Source organism: Ictalurus punctatus, chromosome 4 (assembly GCF_001660625.3).
Source record: "Ictalurus punctatus breed USDA103 chromosome 4, Coco_2.0, whole genome shotgun sequence".
NCBI classification, from domain to species: domain Eukaryota; kingdom Metazoa; phylum Chordata; class Actinopteri; order Siluriformes; family Ictaluridae; genus Ictalurus; species Ictalurus punctatus.
Window position 1 is genome coordinate 9,605,800 of NC_071284.1, and position 20,917 is coordinate 9,626,716.

A 20,917-nucleotide genomic window follows, 5' to 3' on the forward strand; every position below is an offset into this window, starting at 1 on the left:
TTTCTGTACTTCTGTACACCATTATGTATTTGAGTATTTTTGGCCTTTCTCATAGCTTGAAAAGATCCAACCATTTTCGTACGACCTCTATCATTAACAAAATGTTCTCACCCACAGAACTGCTACCTTCTTAATTCTCTTTTAGTTTATTATACTATTTCCTTTAAACTGTAAACATGACATTGCATGAAAACAGTTTAGCATCTATTTCTGAGATACTGTAACCACAATGTCTGGCACCAACTATACTTCCACCATGAAAGTCACAGATTTTCTTCATGAGCCTTCTGCTGTTTAATCAAACAGCTTGACCTTTTGATGTCTTCATTCTTGACAGTTGCAGCCACATGATTTGCTTTATTTATGAGCAGGCTATTTGTGATAATGAGTTGATGATAGGTGTCCAAAAGCATGTTTATGTTTAAATAGAACGCCTTATTTTGGCACTTTTTAATTTTTCATTCATTCATCTCTAGTAAGGACTTTATCTTGGTCAGGGTAATGGTGAATCTGGAGCTTATCCTATGAGCACTGGGTGTGAGGTAGGAATACACCCTGGATGTTATGCTATTCCATTGCAGGGGGGCATCATGCGCACAAGCACGCACGCATGCACACAAACACACACACACACAAACACACACACACACACTCATTCACACCTAGTGGTAATTTCGAGTCACCAGTCTGGGACCCGGAGCAAACCTGTCACAAATTCCCCCCTCTCAGTGCGTGAAACAATTCTGACCATGACAAGCACTGCTTTCATGTCATTTTGCTTTGGGTTCATGTCATAAACCTTTGTTTATGTTCTAGTACTGTCTCTGCCCCGGTCCTGTGACTGATTGATTACCCTAATGTGTTCACCTGTACTGTGTCTGACATTGATTAGTAAACAGGGTTATATCTACCCTGGTTTTGTCTTATCATGCTATTCATCTCGTTCCATTCTGTTTCTTGTTTCCATGTTTCCTGATTTTGTCCCTTAACTGTTTTTGTATTTTGATTACATATTATCATTGTGTTATATTATCTGCCTGTGTGTTGTCCATAGCCATAGATATTGATTATGATTATTGGAATCACCCGAGTATTACTGGATGAAGCTAATATTATCGGAACACTGATTATTGGAACACTGAGTTTACACACTTGTGTTCTCGATCCAACAACCAAATTTTAATAGAATTTATATTTATATTTATAGAATAAAAACATACAGACACAAGAATAACACGTAAAAGACACTGTGTGCTCAGACAGTTCTGCAAATTCAAGATCAAACCAGGGACCCTGGAGCTGTGAGATGACAATGTTACCTATGTAAAGCAGTTATATGTTAAATATAGTAAAGAATTAATTTTTTTTTTTTCAAATTTAGAATATGCCTTTTACACCAACACTGATAGTTAAAAAATAATGGACAAAATATATACAATACGAAACAACATTATACAACTCAGAATCAATAGTGAGGAGATGCTGGATCACATCAATGCTGCCATTAAACTTCTAATATTAAGCAGCAGTGAAAATGAATAACATGTCAAGAGATTCTGAGTCAGCTTTTCTCCTCTGACAACCTCATAAAAATGAGATTATGCTTAATTATTGTGGCAGTTCCCCAAAGTTGATTTTCATAGCATTGTAGAACAAGCTATTCTGGGTATGAGAAAGTTTCAGAAAAAAAAAGTAAGGCGAGATGCTGTTAGGGTGATTTCTGTCTGGATGAGATCATCATGATGCAACTTGGAGACAGGTTTGGGTAATGAAGAAAAATGAAGTAGTGGAGCAGGAAAGATAATGGGGAAGAACTGTCATAAAATAAACATTATGTTCACCTCAAATCAATAATATAGACGCAGAATAATGTTACAAAAATAATGCTATGATTTCTGTGGAGCTTTTGTACACAATTCTTATCATAGTATCACGACATGAGCAAAATAGCAATATATATTACATGGAAATAGTTGGAGTGAAGTTGGTGTGAGTTGTGAGTTATAGCTCAGCCACAATACTATATGATACAATCTTTTCAAATATAATCCAATAAACTTGAGCAAAGAAATAACAAAATATAAAAAATTAAACACAACTTTTCTCTTTGAACAGAATGTGCTATGGAAGATTTCTAATTCTGAGATTTATTTATTTTATTTTCAGGCTTTATAAGTCTTTTTAAGTGGAGTGAGATACAGGCTGTATCTCACTCCATCTCTCTTTAAGGGTGCAAGAAAGAGACGACTTGTACTCACGAGGAAGTAGAAATAGTCCCTTTTGCTTGATTTCAATAAATTATCAGCCACTCATTTAATCCATGCAAAAACAGTGGGTCCCAATACATACACCCGTAATATACACCTTACATCCAGTAGCTCTGTTTTGATAAATTATTAAGGGTACTCCAGAGAGCATTCCTGCATGTGAGTACAATAAGCACAATAAGCACTAGGCTGTGTTTCAGTTCAGTCTGGGAGTTGGAAATCCATCTATCCCTGAATGTGCTTGGGGCTAATTATAGGAATTCAACAAAAAGTGGTTTTAAATTCCCATAAAACACACCGAAAGCTTTATATCTTATTGTTTTTGGCAATATTTTTATTTCAAGGGTATTTACTTTGTGTTTTCATAAAACATTTATCAGCATTACAGAAATTATTTTAAAAGAAAGAAAGAAAGAAAGAAAGAAAGAAAGAAAGAAAACATACAATTACATCTATTCTTTATGCCCAGTGAAAAGAATTTTAATTCAATATTTATCAAGGTCTAAAGCTCATTGTAGGAAATCTTCAATTAAAGTTTTACAATTTTTATTACACTTTATTTTAAGTGTAATAAAATTCCTGTTAAAAGTGCATCTGGTGAAATTAGCTTTCCTTCTTCCTTTTCATCTGATGAGCTTTCAAATTTTAAGTCAGAAGTTATATTCATGAAAAAATGTATTGTTTGCCATGTTCGCCGATGATGTTGCTAACTCTGCTATAGTAACCGTCTCAGTTTACGGTTGTTAGAACTGGAATTTTATGCAGTGAACACAGACAAGTGGAGTGATACACAGTGCGGTTATGCTAAATATAAGAACTCTTAGAATGCCACTCGTCCAATCAAATTAGTGAACCGGAACTAATATATACATATATACATATACATATATACATATACATATATACATATATATATATATATATATATATATATATATATATATATATATATATATATAGCTGTAGTTTTTGTACTGTAGTCCCCTATAATCTCTAAACAGCTTTATCATAATGTGCTGTGTCTATACAGTTCCTAACAAAAATCATCACAAATTGTGGTTGTCCAACAAAACTAGAGGGCAACTGTACTGTTTTTAAAAAATAAAGTTTACAGGATGGATGTACCCTTTTTTTCTGATGACACAGCATGTTATGATGTCTCAGCTAGAGATATTTAGTACTGTGATGGCTGTTAAAGGATGTGCTTCAAACATGACCACCTTATGCACTTCTTTTCACAGACCATTAAAGCAGGATGAGAAATAGGAGCATAAGGCAAAGGCCTGGACAGATGAGCAGTACATTGAAAAAAAAGGACCAGTACACCCACATACCTCCGCCAGAGGCCTCAGACACTGCAATGCATCATGGGAGCAGGCCAAGAGAGTAGGAAGCAAGATGAGGTGATGCATTTGGGACCCTGGCATGATCTCAGGGCATTTCCATTAAAAAGCACATGACTCACTACATCAATGGCTCCGTATCACACCACCCTGTCCTACTCTCTCTCTCTCTCTCTCTCTCTCCCTCTCTCTCTCTCTCTCTCACTTACTCTTTTTTTCCCTCTCCTCTATTTCTCACTACTTCTAAGTGCAAAGGTGGCACATTCTGAAAAATTCATCACCAGTGGGAAGTAATGGCGGGGTACTTTAACTGCTTTCCCCAATGCCTTGCTGTACTAAATGGTTCTCTCTGGTTGTGCTTGTAAAGGATAAAAGTGTGGTGCACACACACACACTCACACACACACACACACACACACACACACACACACACACACACACACACACACATATCTACACATTGTAGTGAAGCGACGTGTAGTCCCTGCAGGCCAAACCCCTGGTATTACAATTACAATTAGTTTAAAAACAAAGGTCAGAGAGGACAACAGCATGTGTGTGAGATCCAGTCCATCACCCAAGCGTGTGTGAATCACAGCTGTCACTGTGTCACTGTGCTGTATCTCCGACTAAAATGATGGATGTGCTGCCAGCGCTCACTTTGCCTATCTATGTGAAAAGCTCTGAACGGAGTAAGAACAGAAAGTGTGTGTGCGCGTGTGTGTGTGTCTGTCTGTGTGTGTGTGTGAGTGAGTGGTGTGTGTGCTTTCACACTAAACTCCATAGCGAAGAGGCAGTTGTGTGCACTCACTCTGTGTTTACCTAACCTGGTGGATAGATGGATGGATGGATGGACTGATAGATAGATAGATAGATAGATAGATAGATAGATAGATAGATAGATAGATAGATAGATAGACAGACACACAAATCAAAACCTAGAAAAATAAATAAATAAAAGAAAAGTCACACTGTGTTGCTCACTTACACTCCTGTATTAATAGGTCCTTCAGCACTACCAACGATGGATGTCATTCAGAGATGACACACACTCTCATCCACACCACAAACGACATCTAAACCTCCGCACTGTGCCAAACCTCTTGAGGGCCAAAGCTCACATCTCACTCACTTGCTTTCAGTAAGAGTTTTATCCTGCATAGTGTGACGATGGAGCTGGAGCTGATCCCAGGAACACTGGGTGTGAGGCAGGAATACACACTGAACGGGATGTCTGTCCATTGCTGGACTCCATGCACACACACACACACACACACACACACACACACACACACACACACACACACACACACACACACACACACACACACACACACACACACACACACACACACACACACACACACACACAAACACACATTTATGTATTATCTTTAACTACTGCCAATCTAGCCAATCCACCTACTTGCATGTTGTTGAGAGGTAGGAGAAAAGTGTTAACCAATTATTAAGTCACATTTAACTGGAGTGTCTGTGAATAAAACAAAACTTAGATTTACTTTATTTACTTTATCAGAAATAGATGCTAAACTGTTAGATTTAGATTGACTTTTAAAGGGCCACCATGTAATTACAGTTAAAGAAAACCTGCTAAGAGTCTTATTATAAGTTTATTATGCTCGTGATAATGCAACCCTGAATAGCACAAATTATCTTACTTTTTAAATTTTTTACATGGTAGAAGCATAGATTGATTGATGATAAGACTCCATTATCGACACTATATATAAGTACATTCTTTAAATAATGCTATGCCTCAAGGCATGCACAATGCACTATTATGTATATCCATAATCTTAATCAGATAAATGAAAGCTGTGTGTTTTACTGAAATAGACTTTAAATGCATGGGTGCATAAACTTTAACATTTAACTTCCTTTTTTTTTTCTTTTTTCTTTTTTTTTTTTTTTACACACAAAGCTGTTATTTAAACAAACTGATCGAAAACCTGCCAGTGAACAAAACATTTCCCTGGCAATAAGAAATAAATATATGTGCTATTTTGTTTGTCATGTATTCACCATAGAATATATACATAGATATTTTCTCAGGTACTAAAACAGATATCATATGATACACATCAATATAGCAAACTTTCACTCAAATGCGGCAACTTCATTGAAGCAAGCACACCTCTTCCACTATGCTGTTTGAATAAGATATGAATTTAACATATTGGTCGGCATTTGTTAAGCTGAATTTGAAAGGATTTATCATTAATTTTTTGTATGAGTGTTTAAACTAGAAATTTGGCATTTATGAAAAGTAAACATTCGGGGGGCGGGGGATGGGGGGGGCGTGAGTATCCTACCTGTGCTCCTGAGTGTGTGTAAATTCATGCATAGGAAGACTCGACTTGATCGACTTCAAATCATATCATTTGCATGGATTGCTGCACTTTTATATATCCATGCATTATTTATATATAGATGCTCTATTATAATTGCTTCCATCCATGCATCCATTCATACATCCATCTACCTTCCATACCACTTATCCTACACTTATACTACATAACCTATCCCAGTGAACTTGGGGTACAAGGCATCCTGGAAAGGGTGCCAACCCATTGCAGAGAACAACTGCACACACATTCATACACAACAAACAATTTGGAAATGCCAGTTAGCCTACATCACACGTCTTTGGACTGGGGGAGGAAACCGGAGAACCTGGAGGAAACCCCCGAAGCACAGGCTGAACATGGAAATTCTGCACACACAGGGTGGGAGAGGCACAGAAGTGGGATACAAGCCCCCAACCCTGGAGGTGCGAGGCAAACGTGCTACCCACTAAGCCACCATCCTTCCCCTTATAATTAACAAGGAGGGCAATTAATTAACAAAAAATTTAATTGAGAAAAATTAAATGAGTCAGTTAATTAAAAAAAAAAATGGTGCTGTGTAAACCCTGGTCTGCGTGTGCATAGTCATAAGCCATAAACATATGCCTTACACTACCGTCAGAGCTGCTTTTACCGAAAGTTTAAAAAAAAAAAAAAACATAATTGAAGACTGAGTGGTGCTGAGATATAGTGCATATTGCTCAGCAACTAATATAAATTATTTAATACTACCGTGAAACTAATGAGAACTTGGAAGCATATGTTTCTCTTTTATTCCAAAATGCTTTGGCTTGACTGAGGGTCAAATGTTTATGGCTTAATACATGTATTTTAACATCAGAATTGTCAGATTCCAAGGTCTCAGTTTGATGAGAATGAATAATGTTAATCAGAACACCATCACTAATCTAACAGATTCAAGCAGTTCTTTGTTGGTTGGTTGTTCACAATTCAGAGGAATACCAGATAGTTGGGGTGTGACTGAGAAAATGGATGAGGTAGAAGAGGACGAAAAAAGGCCACGTTTTATGTATTTAAGCTTCAATATTAGAAGATTATCCCAATCCAATAACAAACCTTCTGCCTCACTCTCCACTGCATATTTATCATCGCTCTGAATAAAGACAAAGCCGAAAACAAATAATATGTCCTACCAGTGAGTGGGTGAACTCAGGTGCGTGATCATTTCGGTCTGTGATGGTGATGGTGGCAGTGGCAGTTCCTGTCAGTCCAACCTCACTTCCTGCCATGTCTTTCGCCACAATCTCCAGCTCATACTGTGTGGTGGGCAGCGTCTGCAGAAAGACATAATACACAATTACTGTTTTTCACAAGTTACCAGACAAATGTGAACACACTTCGCTCGATGTTTAGAAGAAGCCCAGTCATAATAAGAGTTAACAGGTCTCAAGTGATTCGATTTGACTTAGTAATTGTTCAGTCAATGCTGATTTACCTTTCGTTAAGCTTTGCCAATAAGCAATAAAAACAATTACATCAGTTCTGAAAAGGTATTTACACCTTCCTTAATCTGGAGAAACAGGGGAAATTAAACACTAAGCAACAAACAATTTTATTGACTCAAAGGAAAATGAGAATGGAGCAGGTTCTCAGAGCATATGCTTGAGATTGAATGCTAACCACAAAGGTTCATCAGTGAATAACCAATGAACAGATGAGCCACAAAACTGAGAGCTTTCTAGGATTATATGAATGTGTAAAGGCTTGTTAAAGGAAGAGGGTTGCTCCACCCTGAATTTGTGCAAAGTGCTGTGATATTACAGTGAGCAAAAATGAGCATATAATGCCATTCTTTCCCAATGTCCAGCTCACAACCACGAGTATTATGCATCACAGATACCCTGTGTATCTGGATATTGTTAATAAAAGAGTTATTAAACATTCAGTCGAAAAATCTTTATACAGTAGCATGTGCTTTTATTAGGGATAGAAAGAAAAGAACATTGGCCTTTTATCATTTCTGACAATGGTTATTTTTCTTAACAGAAATGTACATTTCTGGCAGAAATGTTCCTCTCGTATAGAAAATAAATCTTATTCCCAGAAGAAAATCGATATACTAAAAATAATTACTAGATTGTTAGCATTTGTAATTGCATGCCTCACACAAAATTGCAAAGCAACAGCATATTACACATGGTAGAAGTGTTAATGCAAACATTTATTTCCCCTACTGAAATTCCACTCAGTGCCGTTTCAAGTAACACAGTAATAAAACCCATCCATCTGTTTCATATAATACCCAGGAGCCATGTGACTCACACGGTTGACAGTTTCAACCATGCTCGGCTTTGTCTTCACTGATCTTACAGTGTGTATACTTTTTTCAAAAGCAACCTGGAGAATAAAGAAAGATTAAATGTCCCTTTTTTCTTCTGGATGATGTTCGGGGCTTTATGGAGAAGTAAAGCACATAAAAAGACCAAACGATCTGAACCGTTTTCAGGACTACTTCTTTATTTTCCCTAATTATGCAGTTTCACAGAAATGAACAATTGTGTCATAACAAGAAAAACTGTATACCTCATGCAAGCATCAACTTTCAATTTCTGCCCAAATTAGAGTGGGATCTGCAATGTATATCTTCTATACTATTCTGAAAACCTCTTGAAATCAGGATGCATGATACGTTTCAATGATTTTATGATTTTATATAAGGATTTATAGCAATTAAATGGCTTTGCTCCTGATGGTAGTATGTGTGAGAAGTGGTGCATGTGTGCGTTTATTGGGTACGAGCAGCACAAGTATCTCTGCCTGAAGACAATGCAGTGAATACCACTGTAACAATCACAGCAGTACAGCACTTTGTGAACACAGCAGACCCCATGATAACAGTGTATGTGAGCTTTTTATTTGTGCTCCTGCCTTTGGCATGGTTGTCAGTCAGTAAAACCTATTTTCAAACAAATAACATTTGTTTGAGCCTTCTAGTTCTCTTGTTGCTTTCTGTTTAGGTCACTGTTCTGTGTGTGTGTGTGTGTGTGTGTGTGTGTGTGAGAGAGAGAGAGAGAGAGAGAGAGAGAGAGAGAGAGAGAGAGAGAGAGAGAGAGAGCATAAATATACATGGAACAACAAGTGTGCCCCATTAGTCATTACCCCTCTAGCTCGTCCCCAAACACTTCCCTCCAAAGCAGCAACCATAGACAGAACATCATTTTTTTTGTCCATTCATACACACAGTACAACTAACTGGTCTGACAGGCAGGTCATAAACTCCTAGCCATGCACCATTTCTCAAGTCAAGTGAAGTCAAATAGGCTTTGATGTCATTCCTCTCATCACATAGAAATATAATGTTAGGAATGAAAGAATGAAATCTATTTCCCCAAGAATCATAGTGCAACACTTAGCATGAAACAACAGAGGATAAGTAACACAGTGATGTTGAACTACTAATCTGAAGGTCATGAGTTAAAATCCCAGCACTGCCAAGCTGCCACTGCTGGACCATTGATCAAGGCCCTTAACCCTCAAATGCTCAGTTGTATAAATGAGATTAAAATGTAAGTTGCTCTGGATAAGGGTGTCTGCCAAATGCTGTAAATGTAATATACTAAATTCTAAACTACACTGCAAACTACAAACAATAAAAAATAATAAATAAATAAAAAACAATAAAATAAACAGAATCACACCAGATAGCCATAGACTTCACAAGTTTAAACTTCTTTTCTAAACATTGGGACTAACCCAACATGTTGGCTGACATAAAAGCTTGCTGAATCAATGTAAGCCTGTCATCAGTATTTCTTATTGGTGAAGTTTGTACTGGAGCAAACAGAGAAGCAGGCAGGATTGGCACACTCATGCTGGTTAAGTAGGGTATACCACTGCAGGGGAGCGGCTTTTCCACAGCTTATGAGCTTTTGGTTTCCAAGCTTTTCAGCACAATCTCCATGTCAGCTTCCAATTCCCGTTCCTGAAAACTATTGATTCTTTAACTACAGCCTCAAGTCCTTCAGCCGAATCTGAAGGCAAGGCTCCACCCTGGAAGGTCACGACCCCACAGGCACCAATTGTCAAATATTTCTCAAATAGAGGTGACACCAACATCTTCAATCAGACCTAAACGCAGGGCTCCACCCAGGTAGAATCCAGCAGGCCTACCTGAGTGGAGAGACCCAGAGACCTGAAGAACTGTAGGCCGGGACCCAGAGAACTGTATTCTTCAAAATATCAGAATTCATAATCTGCTATCGGGTAAGGGCTGAACAAAATTCTTAGTTTTTTTCCCAATGAATTTGAATTGTGACATTGCACCACAGGGTTCAACTGTCAAATAATTCTGAAACAGAATTGGCTACAACTTCTTCATGAGCTGAAGGCAGGGCCCTGGAAGTCCAGGATCATACAGAGAGTGTCAAGTTCAGTCCCAGTTTCCACTACCACACCTGGGGACTCCACCCTCTCAGCTAAGATCCCTTGTGCCACTTAAATTCAGTATATGCATTGCAATAGAGGTGTAAACAAACACAAATACATTATTCACACTGAAAAGATAATATGTTTTAACTGAATAAAAATACAGATAAAAATAGATTTTCTTTTTTTAAAAGCTTGCCCAAAAGGGTATCTGCTTGAGACTAGATCCCATCGAGAGTGGGCAACTGTAGGATGCACCAAAAAAAGTTGCAGAATCAGGAGTCTTTTAACTTCATGCTATGAGGTATGAAGTTTGTGGAACAAATAAAGACCATATTCATTAACATGAATGTACATTGTTTGTTCAGTCATCTTTACTAACTGCCTGATCAAGGTCATGGTAGTTTAAATTAAGTACTATTTAAAAATAAATAAATAAATAAATAAATAAATAAATAAATAAATAAATAAATAAATAAATAAATAAATATATATATATATATATATATAGAGAGAGAGAGAGAGAGAGAGAGAGAGAGAGAGAGAGAGAGAGAGATAAAACCAACAAAATTGTCAGAAAATATCACAAGCTAGTACAAACAAAAATAATTTAACAAACGGCCCTGTGAACATCTCTTGTTGATACCAATTATGAACTAATTATGATGTAGAAGTGTCTAATTTTTTCCGCCAGTTTTTCTGGGAGTGCACATTTCAAAACAAAACGAAAAAAACATAAATCATTTGGATTTAACAGATGTGGTAATTTGGAGCAATAAGCAGATACGGGTAGTGGCATTGCAATTCCTGCCTACTTTGTAGCTCTCTACTAAAAAAAACAACAAATATTATATGATTAAAAGGTAATTTTTTGGTCACTTATTGAATTCCTCCAGTGTGGGACAAAATGTGAATGTGGTCAAAGACAGCCATGAATACACACTAACGTTATTTCTCTGTCACTCTCTTTGACCTGCCAGAAAATAAAATATGGCTTTGTCGCAACCAATGTTCTCGTTCACAACACTCATTCTCCCATGGTTCTGCTCGAACACTGAACCAGATAGCTTCATCTGTTTTTGATAATAAAGTGCGATTGTGCCAAAATCCACCTGACTGGAGATCGGTGGAAAACCACAGCAGGACACACAGAGCTTTCTGCTGCATGTATTGTTGCAGATGGTCACAGAGATTGGCTAGGATGGATGTCACCAACAACCAGCTCAGAAATTATTTACCACCGATAAACAGATGGTCCTTCACAGGCTTGTGAGTTGGAAAAAAAACATCCATCTGGATGAGAGGAAGGTGAGAAGAGATTTAATCTCACTGGTGTCAAACCCCTCGTATGAAACTCCTGTGTGACATGACAACATCATAATGAGTAAAGTGATTCCCGAGTCCTTCCATTCTGCTTTATCGGCCGATCACATCTGTGACCTTCTGGGAGAGACTGAGAAGGTTGTCTAAGGCACTTCACTAAATCAAAACTAATGGCCAGTTCCTATTATTATATTCTATCTATTTTGCAGAGGTTACCATTAAACAAGAAATCTGAAAATGCTTATTTTGGCATGTTATGTGAAACACCCATATTAAAAACGATCGGGGCAGTGGTGGCTTGGTGGTTAAGGCTCTTGGGTACTGATTGAAAGGTCTTTCATAAAAAAAAATATTGACAATATCAACAAAAGCTGTGTATCATCCTTTAAACTAATAAGTTGTCTATCTGCATATGAAATTTGAGCTTTCTCTCTCTTGGTTGTTGAGCACTCAGACATGTGACCTTGATACTTGTTTAGAGCCTGCTAAAACTCCTAGGTTTTCCTAATTTTCAGCAGCTTTGACATTATTCCAGCTGTAAGGTTTATATAAATGTTCTAGATCTAAAACATTACTGTCTATATAGTAAAAAGGCTATAAGGCTATATGGTATATGACTTGTATGGCAGACGCTCCACATAAATGTTTTTACTGACCATGTGTAATTCTTAATATGGTTTCTTAATATGATAAGTTTTCTGTTTATGTAGTGTTATGGAAGGAGTCTCCATTGTCAACAACATTCAGTGGACCAGTCAGAGAACAGTCTGAAAAGTCTTCAGGACAGAGAGCTTCGCACTGTGGACATCGGACAACATTAAACGTAACTATAAAGGAATAAAAAGTATGATGTTGTTCTTTCATAAATCACACAACAAACAAACAAACAAGAACAAAGCTGGCAAACTGCTGTGGTATAAGAAGAATAAAACACTTCAGGCAGCACTGTTACTGGAAAAGAATTAACTTCAGGGTATTAACAACTCACATCACCTCACTGCTGAATATTTTGTTATAATAGCATGCCCCATTGTGATTTATTTATCTTACTTAATCATGTTGTGAAGTTACTTATGGAATTTTCACACTTGGCCACACCCAGGACTGATTCTGGACTCATATGGGACAGAGGCTCATAATCACTGGTTTGCTTTCATATAGAATGATTTCTTTTGAACCAGGGGCATTAGCTGGACTGTCAATCATCCTAGGCTGAGCCCAGATTCACCTACATAAAAAAACTAACTTTTTAAAAAGTACTTCTAAATAGACTGTTTTCCATGTTTGTTTGTTTTTTTGTTTTTTTTTCTTGCATGTGAGGTCTAATTTCTTACAAATGTGAAACTTGGACAAAAAGTTGGATTTATCATAAAACTTGCCAAAAATAACTATTTGCAGGACTGTCAGACTGATACAATATAAACCCTTTTGGCTATCTAACATGAGACTAGGCTAGTTTGGCAATGTTAGCCAAGGGGAGGTACAACAAAGCTATCATTGTATGGGTTTAGCTGCTACAGTGTACATTAGCTGCCCTTATGCTCTGCTCATATCATGTTCACATAACTTGGAACTCATATAGATATTTATACACCTTGTTTTCCTGGCTCAGCATGAGAGGATGTTAGTGTTTCAGTCTCAACCCCTTTAGTCGTAACAATTGGCATATATACATTTTTCCCCTCACATTACCTGCTGTGTGAGCTAGCATTTGGCAGAATTGAGAGCTGTCAGCCAATAAGACATGAGTATTTCCACATATTTTCCTGTAAACCCTGTCTAACTGGTCTTGCCTCAGTTCACCGAAGATAAAATACAACACGCTGTTCATTGTAGATCCCAGGTGGGATACGCCCCATTCTGAACTGTATATTGACTGCACAATTCCATAAATCACTTTTGTGCATGCAGGTTCACGAAACAGTAGGTACTAGGTTAATTCATTTGCTTTTTTTTTTTTGTTTTTTTCCCCCTGATAGTAGCAAATCAGTGAACTAAATACAGTGATCCAATACTATGAAAGTCTGGGCTTATCAGTCAGGTGATCTGTTCCCTCCACTGTCCATAACACTCCTTTTCTCATCATCATGCAACTTCAAACAGTAAGTATTATGACAAGCCGACCCAATCACATTGTCACATTATGTGGCATCAAGGCAGATCGCTTTCACACCTGATGCAGACTGCACTACAGATTGGTTGAAGCAAATCTCAGGTCACAGTTTTCAAGAGGACCTTGAAAGGATGAGGTCTCATGCTCTCAGGCTGAAAATAGAAATGAAATGGAAATCAAAACACTGAAACAAAAAGTTTCATATTTCTTAATGCGATCTAAGACAGTTTCTCGTTCCAGTGCATTAGCAAAAGTTCTGATTGCACTAAACGTATGAAAGTATTTGCCAGAAAAAGCCAATGTTTTTTCTCAGAAAGGTGTAATTACAAGATGTTGCATATAATGTATGTTCAAGCAAGTTGACTATGTGAATTGTCATAGAATAGCTAGATATATGAAAGAAAATGGTAAATAATTATTACCTCCAAATAAAATTAATTCTGTCTTTATATGAAAAGGTGTGATGCCATAATCACACTTAAGTCTTTTGTTCTCTCTGACCTCCTCTCCCAAACCCTCTCATCTTTCTTTCATCTCTCAATACAATGATTCATACAAAAGCCATAGAGAAGTCTTTGGGAATTTGACGAATAATAAAAAAAAGATATTGTGCTGCCTGATAAAGAAACACCTTATATACTCTGTCATGGCCATATCTGCTCTCTTTTCCACCCTTTATTCCTGTTGGTTTGCAGTAATTGTTTTCTTTGCACATTTCCATTTTGACTGAAATTTCCGCTTTATCTGAAGTTCTAAAAATGATAATGTCTCTCTCTACCTTGGAGGTTTTTTTTATATATACTTTGTACGGAGCAATGAAAATGATTGCAATTTTCCTTCCCCCCCCCCCCCCCCCCAACTTCCATTTCCTCACGCCGCAATTGCTGAGCACGGGTATTACTCTTATTCTACTCTTTGTGCTTCATTACTTTTATTTAATCACATCTATCTATTATCTGAAACATTTCAAGGCACCAGATGTGTTAGCATTTTCACACCAGATGCATGTTCTGTCAATAAATGTGTGATTTCAGGCATCAGATAGATATTTTATTAGGATGCTTTAATGTATGTCAAAGGTGAATGTGTTAATCATATGCAAGTCTCAAGTCTGAAAAATTTGAACAACTTGCCAGCTGAGACAGAGCAAGACGATGTGTGCTCAAAGTTTATGAGCAAGCAATTAAAAGGTCACTTGGGCTATATATTTTACATGAAATTTGTTTCTTAGTTATCGTCCACATGTATATGAGTATTTTTTCTAAAGGCAGTTATTACCTATAACATAAACAGTGTTTTCCAAAACAAAAATCTCTCCAAAAATGCAAGAGTAACCTGAAAACACTTACAAAAACACAACAGTCTGGTGAGATTGTCATAAAGTGTTATGTAAAAAGCCTCAAGAATAATGTTAGGAGCAGGCGTATTAGAGAGTAGAGAATGTGACCAAAAGCTCTAAAACAAAAAATTTCACACATATGTGTGGACTGATGATGTGGTGGAAATTCAGTGCAAAATCAACAAGATCCTAATTCAAAATCTCAGTTTGCAGTAAAGCAGTGGATAGAGGAGCACTACAGCATATATCATATTCCACCACAGCATGTATCATATTCTGTTGACTCCACATGAGGCAAGATGATCATTAATTGTGCAAGACCAAATTATTTCTTAAAAGGCAAACATTATGTTGTTTGCAATGACAATAAATTAGAGGCAGAACCCAGCTGGTGGACAGAAAGCTGAACAGCAGTTAGAGAAAGCAGGCTTAGATTAGGTTGTACATCTTCAGCAGATTTACTCAGGAGAGTTTCCCTTGTTCTGTACTCTGCTTTCTAATCAAGAGACTTTGACCAGTCGAAAACAAAAGGCTGTCCCTAGATGCACTCACATGGACATATAGAAACACATACACACGCGCGCACACACACACACACACACACACACACACACACACACACACACACACACACGCAGGATCTCTGTTCCTGGAAGTGAATAGTGGGGCACTGAATCATCTCCATGACAGTCCTTAATTACAGCCACATAAAAATCAAGTGGCTTTTTCTAGGGCAAACTGGCTTGACCAATCCTGTTATTAAATGGTAGTTATATGGAATTTGGAGGGGGGAAAAATACAAACAGAAATTTCTAAAATCCTGTAAGACTAGCTTAAGAAAGTGAAAATGTTTAGATGAATCAATAAGTCAATCCATCTGGTTTCTTGCTTGTGATTATTCCACACAGGGGGATCTGACAGTACTGACTAACACGCTGACTAAATTTCCACCCATTTAAAAAAAAAAAAAAAAAAAAAAAACATGAATGATTTATCCATGGTGCTGCCTTCCCTAAGTGCCTTATAGGATGCATCATGTCTTATACTTTCATTTCTCTTATTTCTTTAATCAGTGATCTTGAGTACCCGAGCAGAGTTGTGCTGATTGATTTCTCTGCGCTTGACTGGTTGATTCATAACATACTAATGGATCCCAAAAAAGCCACACTCAGTGTGTAAATGAATCATGAGACTCAAGCTAATTAGCATGAAAAATGAACACGCATGTATTAACCATCTAAATGACTAAAGCACTGATGCTGCAGTATGCTAATACATGACAATCGATCTAGGAAAGCCGTGTCATTCCAATTCGGATGAGTGGCTCTTCATGAACGCTGTTGTGACAAGCTTTGTGTAATTATGAATGCATGGCTCAGGAGGCCATTTCCACTGAGGTCTGAGGATCAATGATGAGCGTATATTGGTATTCAAACAACACAACTCAATGTACAGTGTATATATTTTATAGAGTACACATAGCATATACTGTAGCTCACTTTGTAGGTCTTATTGATTGACTGATTGTAGCCCATATTGCTATGCAGAATTCATCAGTATATCGCTGTATCCTCTATCAGGGTAAAGGGACCAGCATAAGATCACCTATGCTCACCACCACAGTGACCATATGGCCATTTTGTTAGTGGATTACATACCAAGTGTTAAATGATCCATGACGCACATGCACTGTCACTTCATACTGCAAACTAAGGTAGAATGGCTGACTAATTAATAATGTTTGAGTGCTTCAAAAAAATACTTGGAATTTAGCAACCAGAACAAAACTCACTAAATTAATCAGCAGTAATTGCATCAAGACCAGCATAAATAACCTGACATTTACCTCTGGAGATGAGACTACAGAGATTGATGTGGATGATGCTCATCATTAAAGTGATTACTCATTTTCTGTCATAGATTTCTCATCTTTGATAAAGTGTCGATAATGTCAAACATGTTAAGTTTAAAACATAAATGTAGTTAATAATCGATAATTGTTATTTGTACTTAAAAATAAATAAAAATAAAGGATTTATTATTAAACCTGGAATGGCTCCTTGAAGGGTTGGGCTTATGAATAGACTGTAGGCTATAAAAACAACCACGTTGTTATTATTTATATAACCATCCATCCATCTTCTATACCGCTTAATCCTTTTCAGGGTCACGGGGAAACCTGGAACCTATCCCAGGGAGCATTGGGCACAAGCGGGGTACACCCTGGACAGGGTGCCATATTTATATAAGCACGTATTATTATTATTATTATTATTATTATTATTATTATTATTATTATTATTTTTGGGGGGGCAGTGGCTTAGTGGTTAGCTTAATGTTTGCCTCACACCTCCAGTGTTGAGGGTTGAACTCCCACCTCTGCCTTGAGTGTGTGGAGTTTGCATGGTCTCCATGTGCTTTGGGGGTTTCCTCTGGGCACTCCGGGTTGTCATTTCCAAATTGTCCACAGCATCTGAATGTGTGCGATTGCGCCCTGCGATGGGTTGGATCCCTGTCCAGGGTGTCCCGTGCCTTGTGCCCCGAGTTCTCTGGGATAGACTCCAGGCTCCCCTATGACCCTTTTACATAAAAAACTGAAAATTAGAACAAGAATAAAACAATGTGTCTGAGGATAGAAAAAAAATATAAAGATGTCAAATAAAATAAAAGTTTAAATGATAAAAACAATACTGATTGAGATGCATGTAAAGGTAAGTTTATGTATGTATTGTTCATGAGAAAATGTACGAGTATCAATGATCTATGGGAGATTTTAGACTAACACGTTAGAGAGTGCTCTTCACCACCATCATGAAGACTCAAGTTGAAGGTATATCTTTTGGAAGAATGGAGTTCATCCCTCCAGTACACTTCCAGAAACTTGTAGAATCAATGCCAAAGCTTGCTCAGTTGCAGCAGCAGAAGTTGAAACTTGCCATCTGTTTGTGTGTGAGGGAACATATGAGATTCGGTGCAGGGACTGATCTTTCACTCTTTTCTACTGCTAATATTTCAAACATCTACTGAGCCCTGTGAAGAAGCACAAACTTCCTGCAACTTGGAAGGACACAAGCAGAAAGCAGATGATGCCAGGGACAGGGCTGAGGTGCAATCATGTGAAACTGCAGACTCTGCTCAGTGCTGCAGTAGCAGTGATGAAATGGTGTGGCCTAGAAATTCTAGCAATGACATAAATTTTCCTATTTTTTTGTCCAGAATATAAACATTTGTGTGCTAGCCTAGGAAGAACACAGTGATGTAGGCATGAACTTGTAGGCATGTCCCGTGCCAACCAAGCATATCATGAAATGCACCAGAGTATAATGCAACAAAACAAACTTTGGGCTGTCACCTCACAGCTCCAGAGTGCGATCCCAAGCTTGGGTTACTGGAGTTTCACATGTTCTCGCCATTGGAGTCCTCCAGGTTGCCAGGTTGTCCAGTTTCCTCACACCTGCCAAAAATATGCAGGTAGGTGGACTGGCTGAGATCAAATGTCCCTAGATGTGAATGAGTCATAACCATGGATGTGAGTCACCATGGTGACTGATGTTGAGGATAAAGCTAAATGAATATGAATAAATGAATATAAGAACGTATGATTACTTGTATGAGTATACATATTTCCCATGCATACTATGACACACAACACAGAAACACAAATAATACATTTGCACCGTCTCTGTGAAACTACATTGACCATATTTACCAAGCTTGATCAGGCCAATTAGTGAGCTGATGATAAGTGCCTTACTCTCTCAAGAGCTGATAAGAGCGAGGCTAATTGGGATCAAGGTTGGGGTTTAGGGGTGCGTAGCATAAAAAAGAGCAGTGCTAATCTAATCAGGTGAATCATCCAGGCACAGACTAATCTCTGTCAATTACAACGTGGTTAGAAATGAATCCAGGCTCGAAATAGCCTCCCATTACAACCCTGGCCCAGTTAAGAGAGGGGAAGGAGGAGGGAAAGGAAGAGATGAAAAGGGGGAGGAGGAGGGAATAGGGCCGTTCCTCATCAGCTCCATCAGGGCCATCAAAGACCCATCTGGGAAGTGGCAGCGGTACTTACGCTGAAGAGCACAGGTGTTGCTGTTTAAGTGTTAATTAGATTAGCATGGATCAAAGACAGCCTGGCACTGCTAGAGCACGAACGGGAGTAGAGGAATGGATAGAAGGAGAAGAGTGCTCCTCCAGAGACTGAGGGTTGGGGGGTGGTGTTGGTGAGGGCACTGATTCATTTTCCTGACAGCATCAAATGGATTCATTAGCTGATGAAAGTGTTTCACTTGGAGTTGCTTGAGCTTATTTGGGAACGTGAGAAAGTAACGCTTACATCATTTCAATAACCCAAAATGGAGTAAACTTTCCCACAATATTGACTGACATTACAAACTGTTTACCCTCAACTGGAGATGATGGTGTAGACACCCAGACGTAGTAGCGGACATGGGTTAAGGAAAGACTACAAAAAAAAAACTCTCAAGGCACACCATCGGCTCAGTGAGCATGAACGAACTGAGCACCTCTAAACATTCATGCACACTGCTACAATTAACATGCATCATTACCCCACTGCTTGTAAGCATAGCTGAATCTTCTTTTATTGGGGCTGGAAAACTCCAGCAGATTCAGTTGATTTAGTCGAATGAGAAAAAACTGTCAAGAGCAGCATGAGAGATCTGTATCCTTCGGTCCCAGAAGTGTGAGGATTTCTCTAGCAGAAAGCAGGGAAGCCCATGCACAGACAACATCTGACAGCATCAGTGGGCTGACAATCTCCCTCTGATTTACCAAACCTGGATTTCCTCCTGCTCAGGTGTTTATTTAACTCTCATATTTTTTTTCTTTTTTTTGGGGGGGGCTTACTCATTGCTATGGCAACAAACTTGCCTCATGGCGTGACAGAGACAAGCTTATTGTGCCATGCAGTAGACAGACTAGGTTTTGCAGCATTACCTTTCATGTGGTATCTGTGTATGTATACCAGTCTGACTGCTGGTTTCTCCTCACAGTTCCACTACACCACATAACTGATAGTGTAGGGGGTGAGTGAACATTCTTGCAAGCACTGCGGATATGCAAGTAAAATAGGAGCATCTAGAAAGATCTGAAGATGAGAGAGCTAGAAAGGTCTACTGTAAGGTTGCAATACTTATTCACTGGTCAACAGGAAAAGTAGGAGAATACATACACAGTGTACACTGTGCAGATCTGTGCACACTTTATACCATTATCATGTGCATCCTGTATTTTATGTCAGTCATGGCTCCAATATTAGGAGATACAACCATAACTTGTTACTCATAAGACCATGGACGTGAGATTAAAGTCACATTAATGCCCCTAACATCTATAATGCAGCTCCCCCACATTAACAGGCTGTCCCTGACACAAGAGAACCATAAATAGCACTTTTTGACCAGACATAACAGAACGGCATGGTGACCAATCCAAACGCAAGATCATATCCTTGTCATATATCTGTTACTAATCATACCGTACCACCCATGAAAGTTCTCTGGAGGCTGTGGGGTGGCTAATGATGGTGGGCACTATGTTTATAACACAGTGCCACTATATGTATGTATCTGTTCATTACCTCAAAGTGGGCATGTACATATATATATATTTTTAATTAAATATGAACCCTACCACTATGCCCTTAGAAACATTGGAAAACAATGGAAAATTCCTACAGGTATTAGTGCCAGCACTGTCAACATGGTATGTGAATTCTGGCATACAATAGTTATATCATTCAAGTTCATAACTGGTCTCAA

General features: G+C 38.2%; 1 protein-coding gene across 1 annotated transcript in view; it reads right to left on the bottom strand.

The window, feature by feature from the left end:
- The window catches only part of cdh13 (cadherin 13, H-cadherin (heart)), a 419,656-nt gene that overhangs the window by 76,512 nt on the left and 322,227 nt on the right, over positions 1 to 20,917 (bottom strand). The window contains exon 9 of the mRNA XM_053677941.1: positions 7,131 to 7,271. Within this exon, the coding sequence (XP_053533916.1) occupies positions 7,131 to 7,271 (141 nt within the window). The remainder of the gene's footprint in view (positions 1 to 7,130; positions 7,272 to 20,917) is intronic.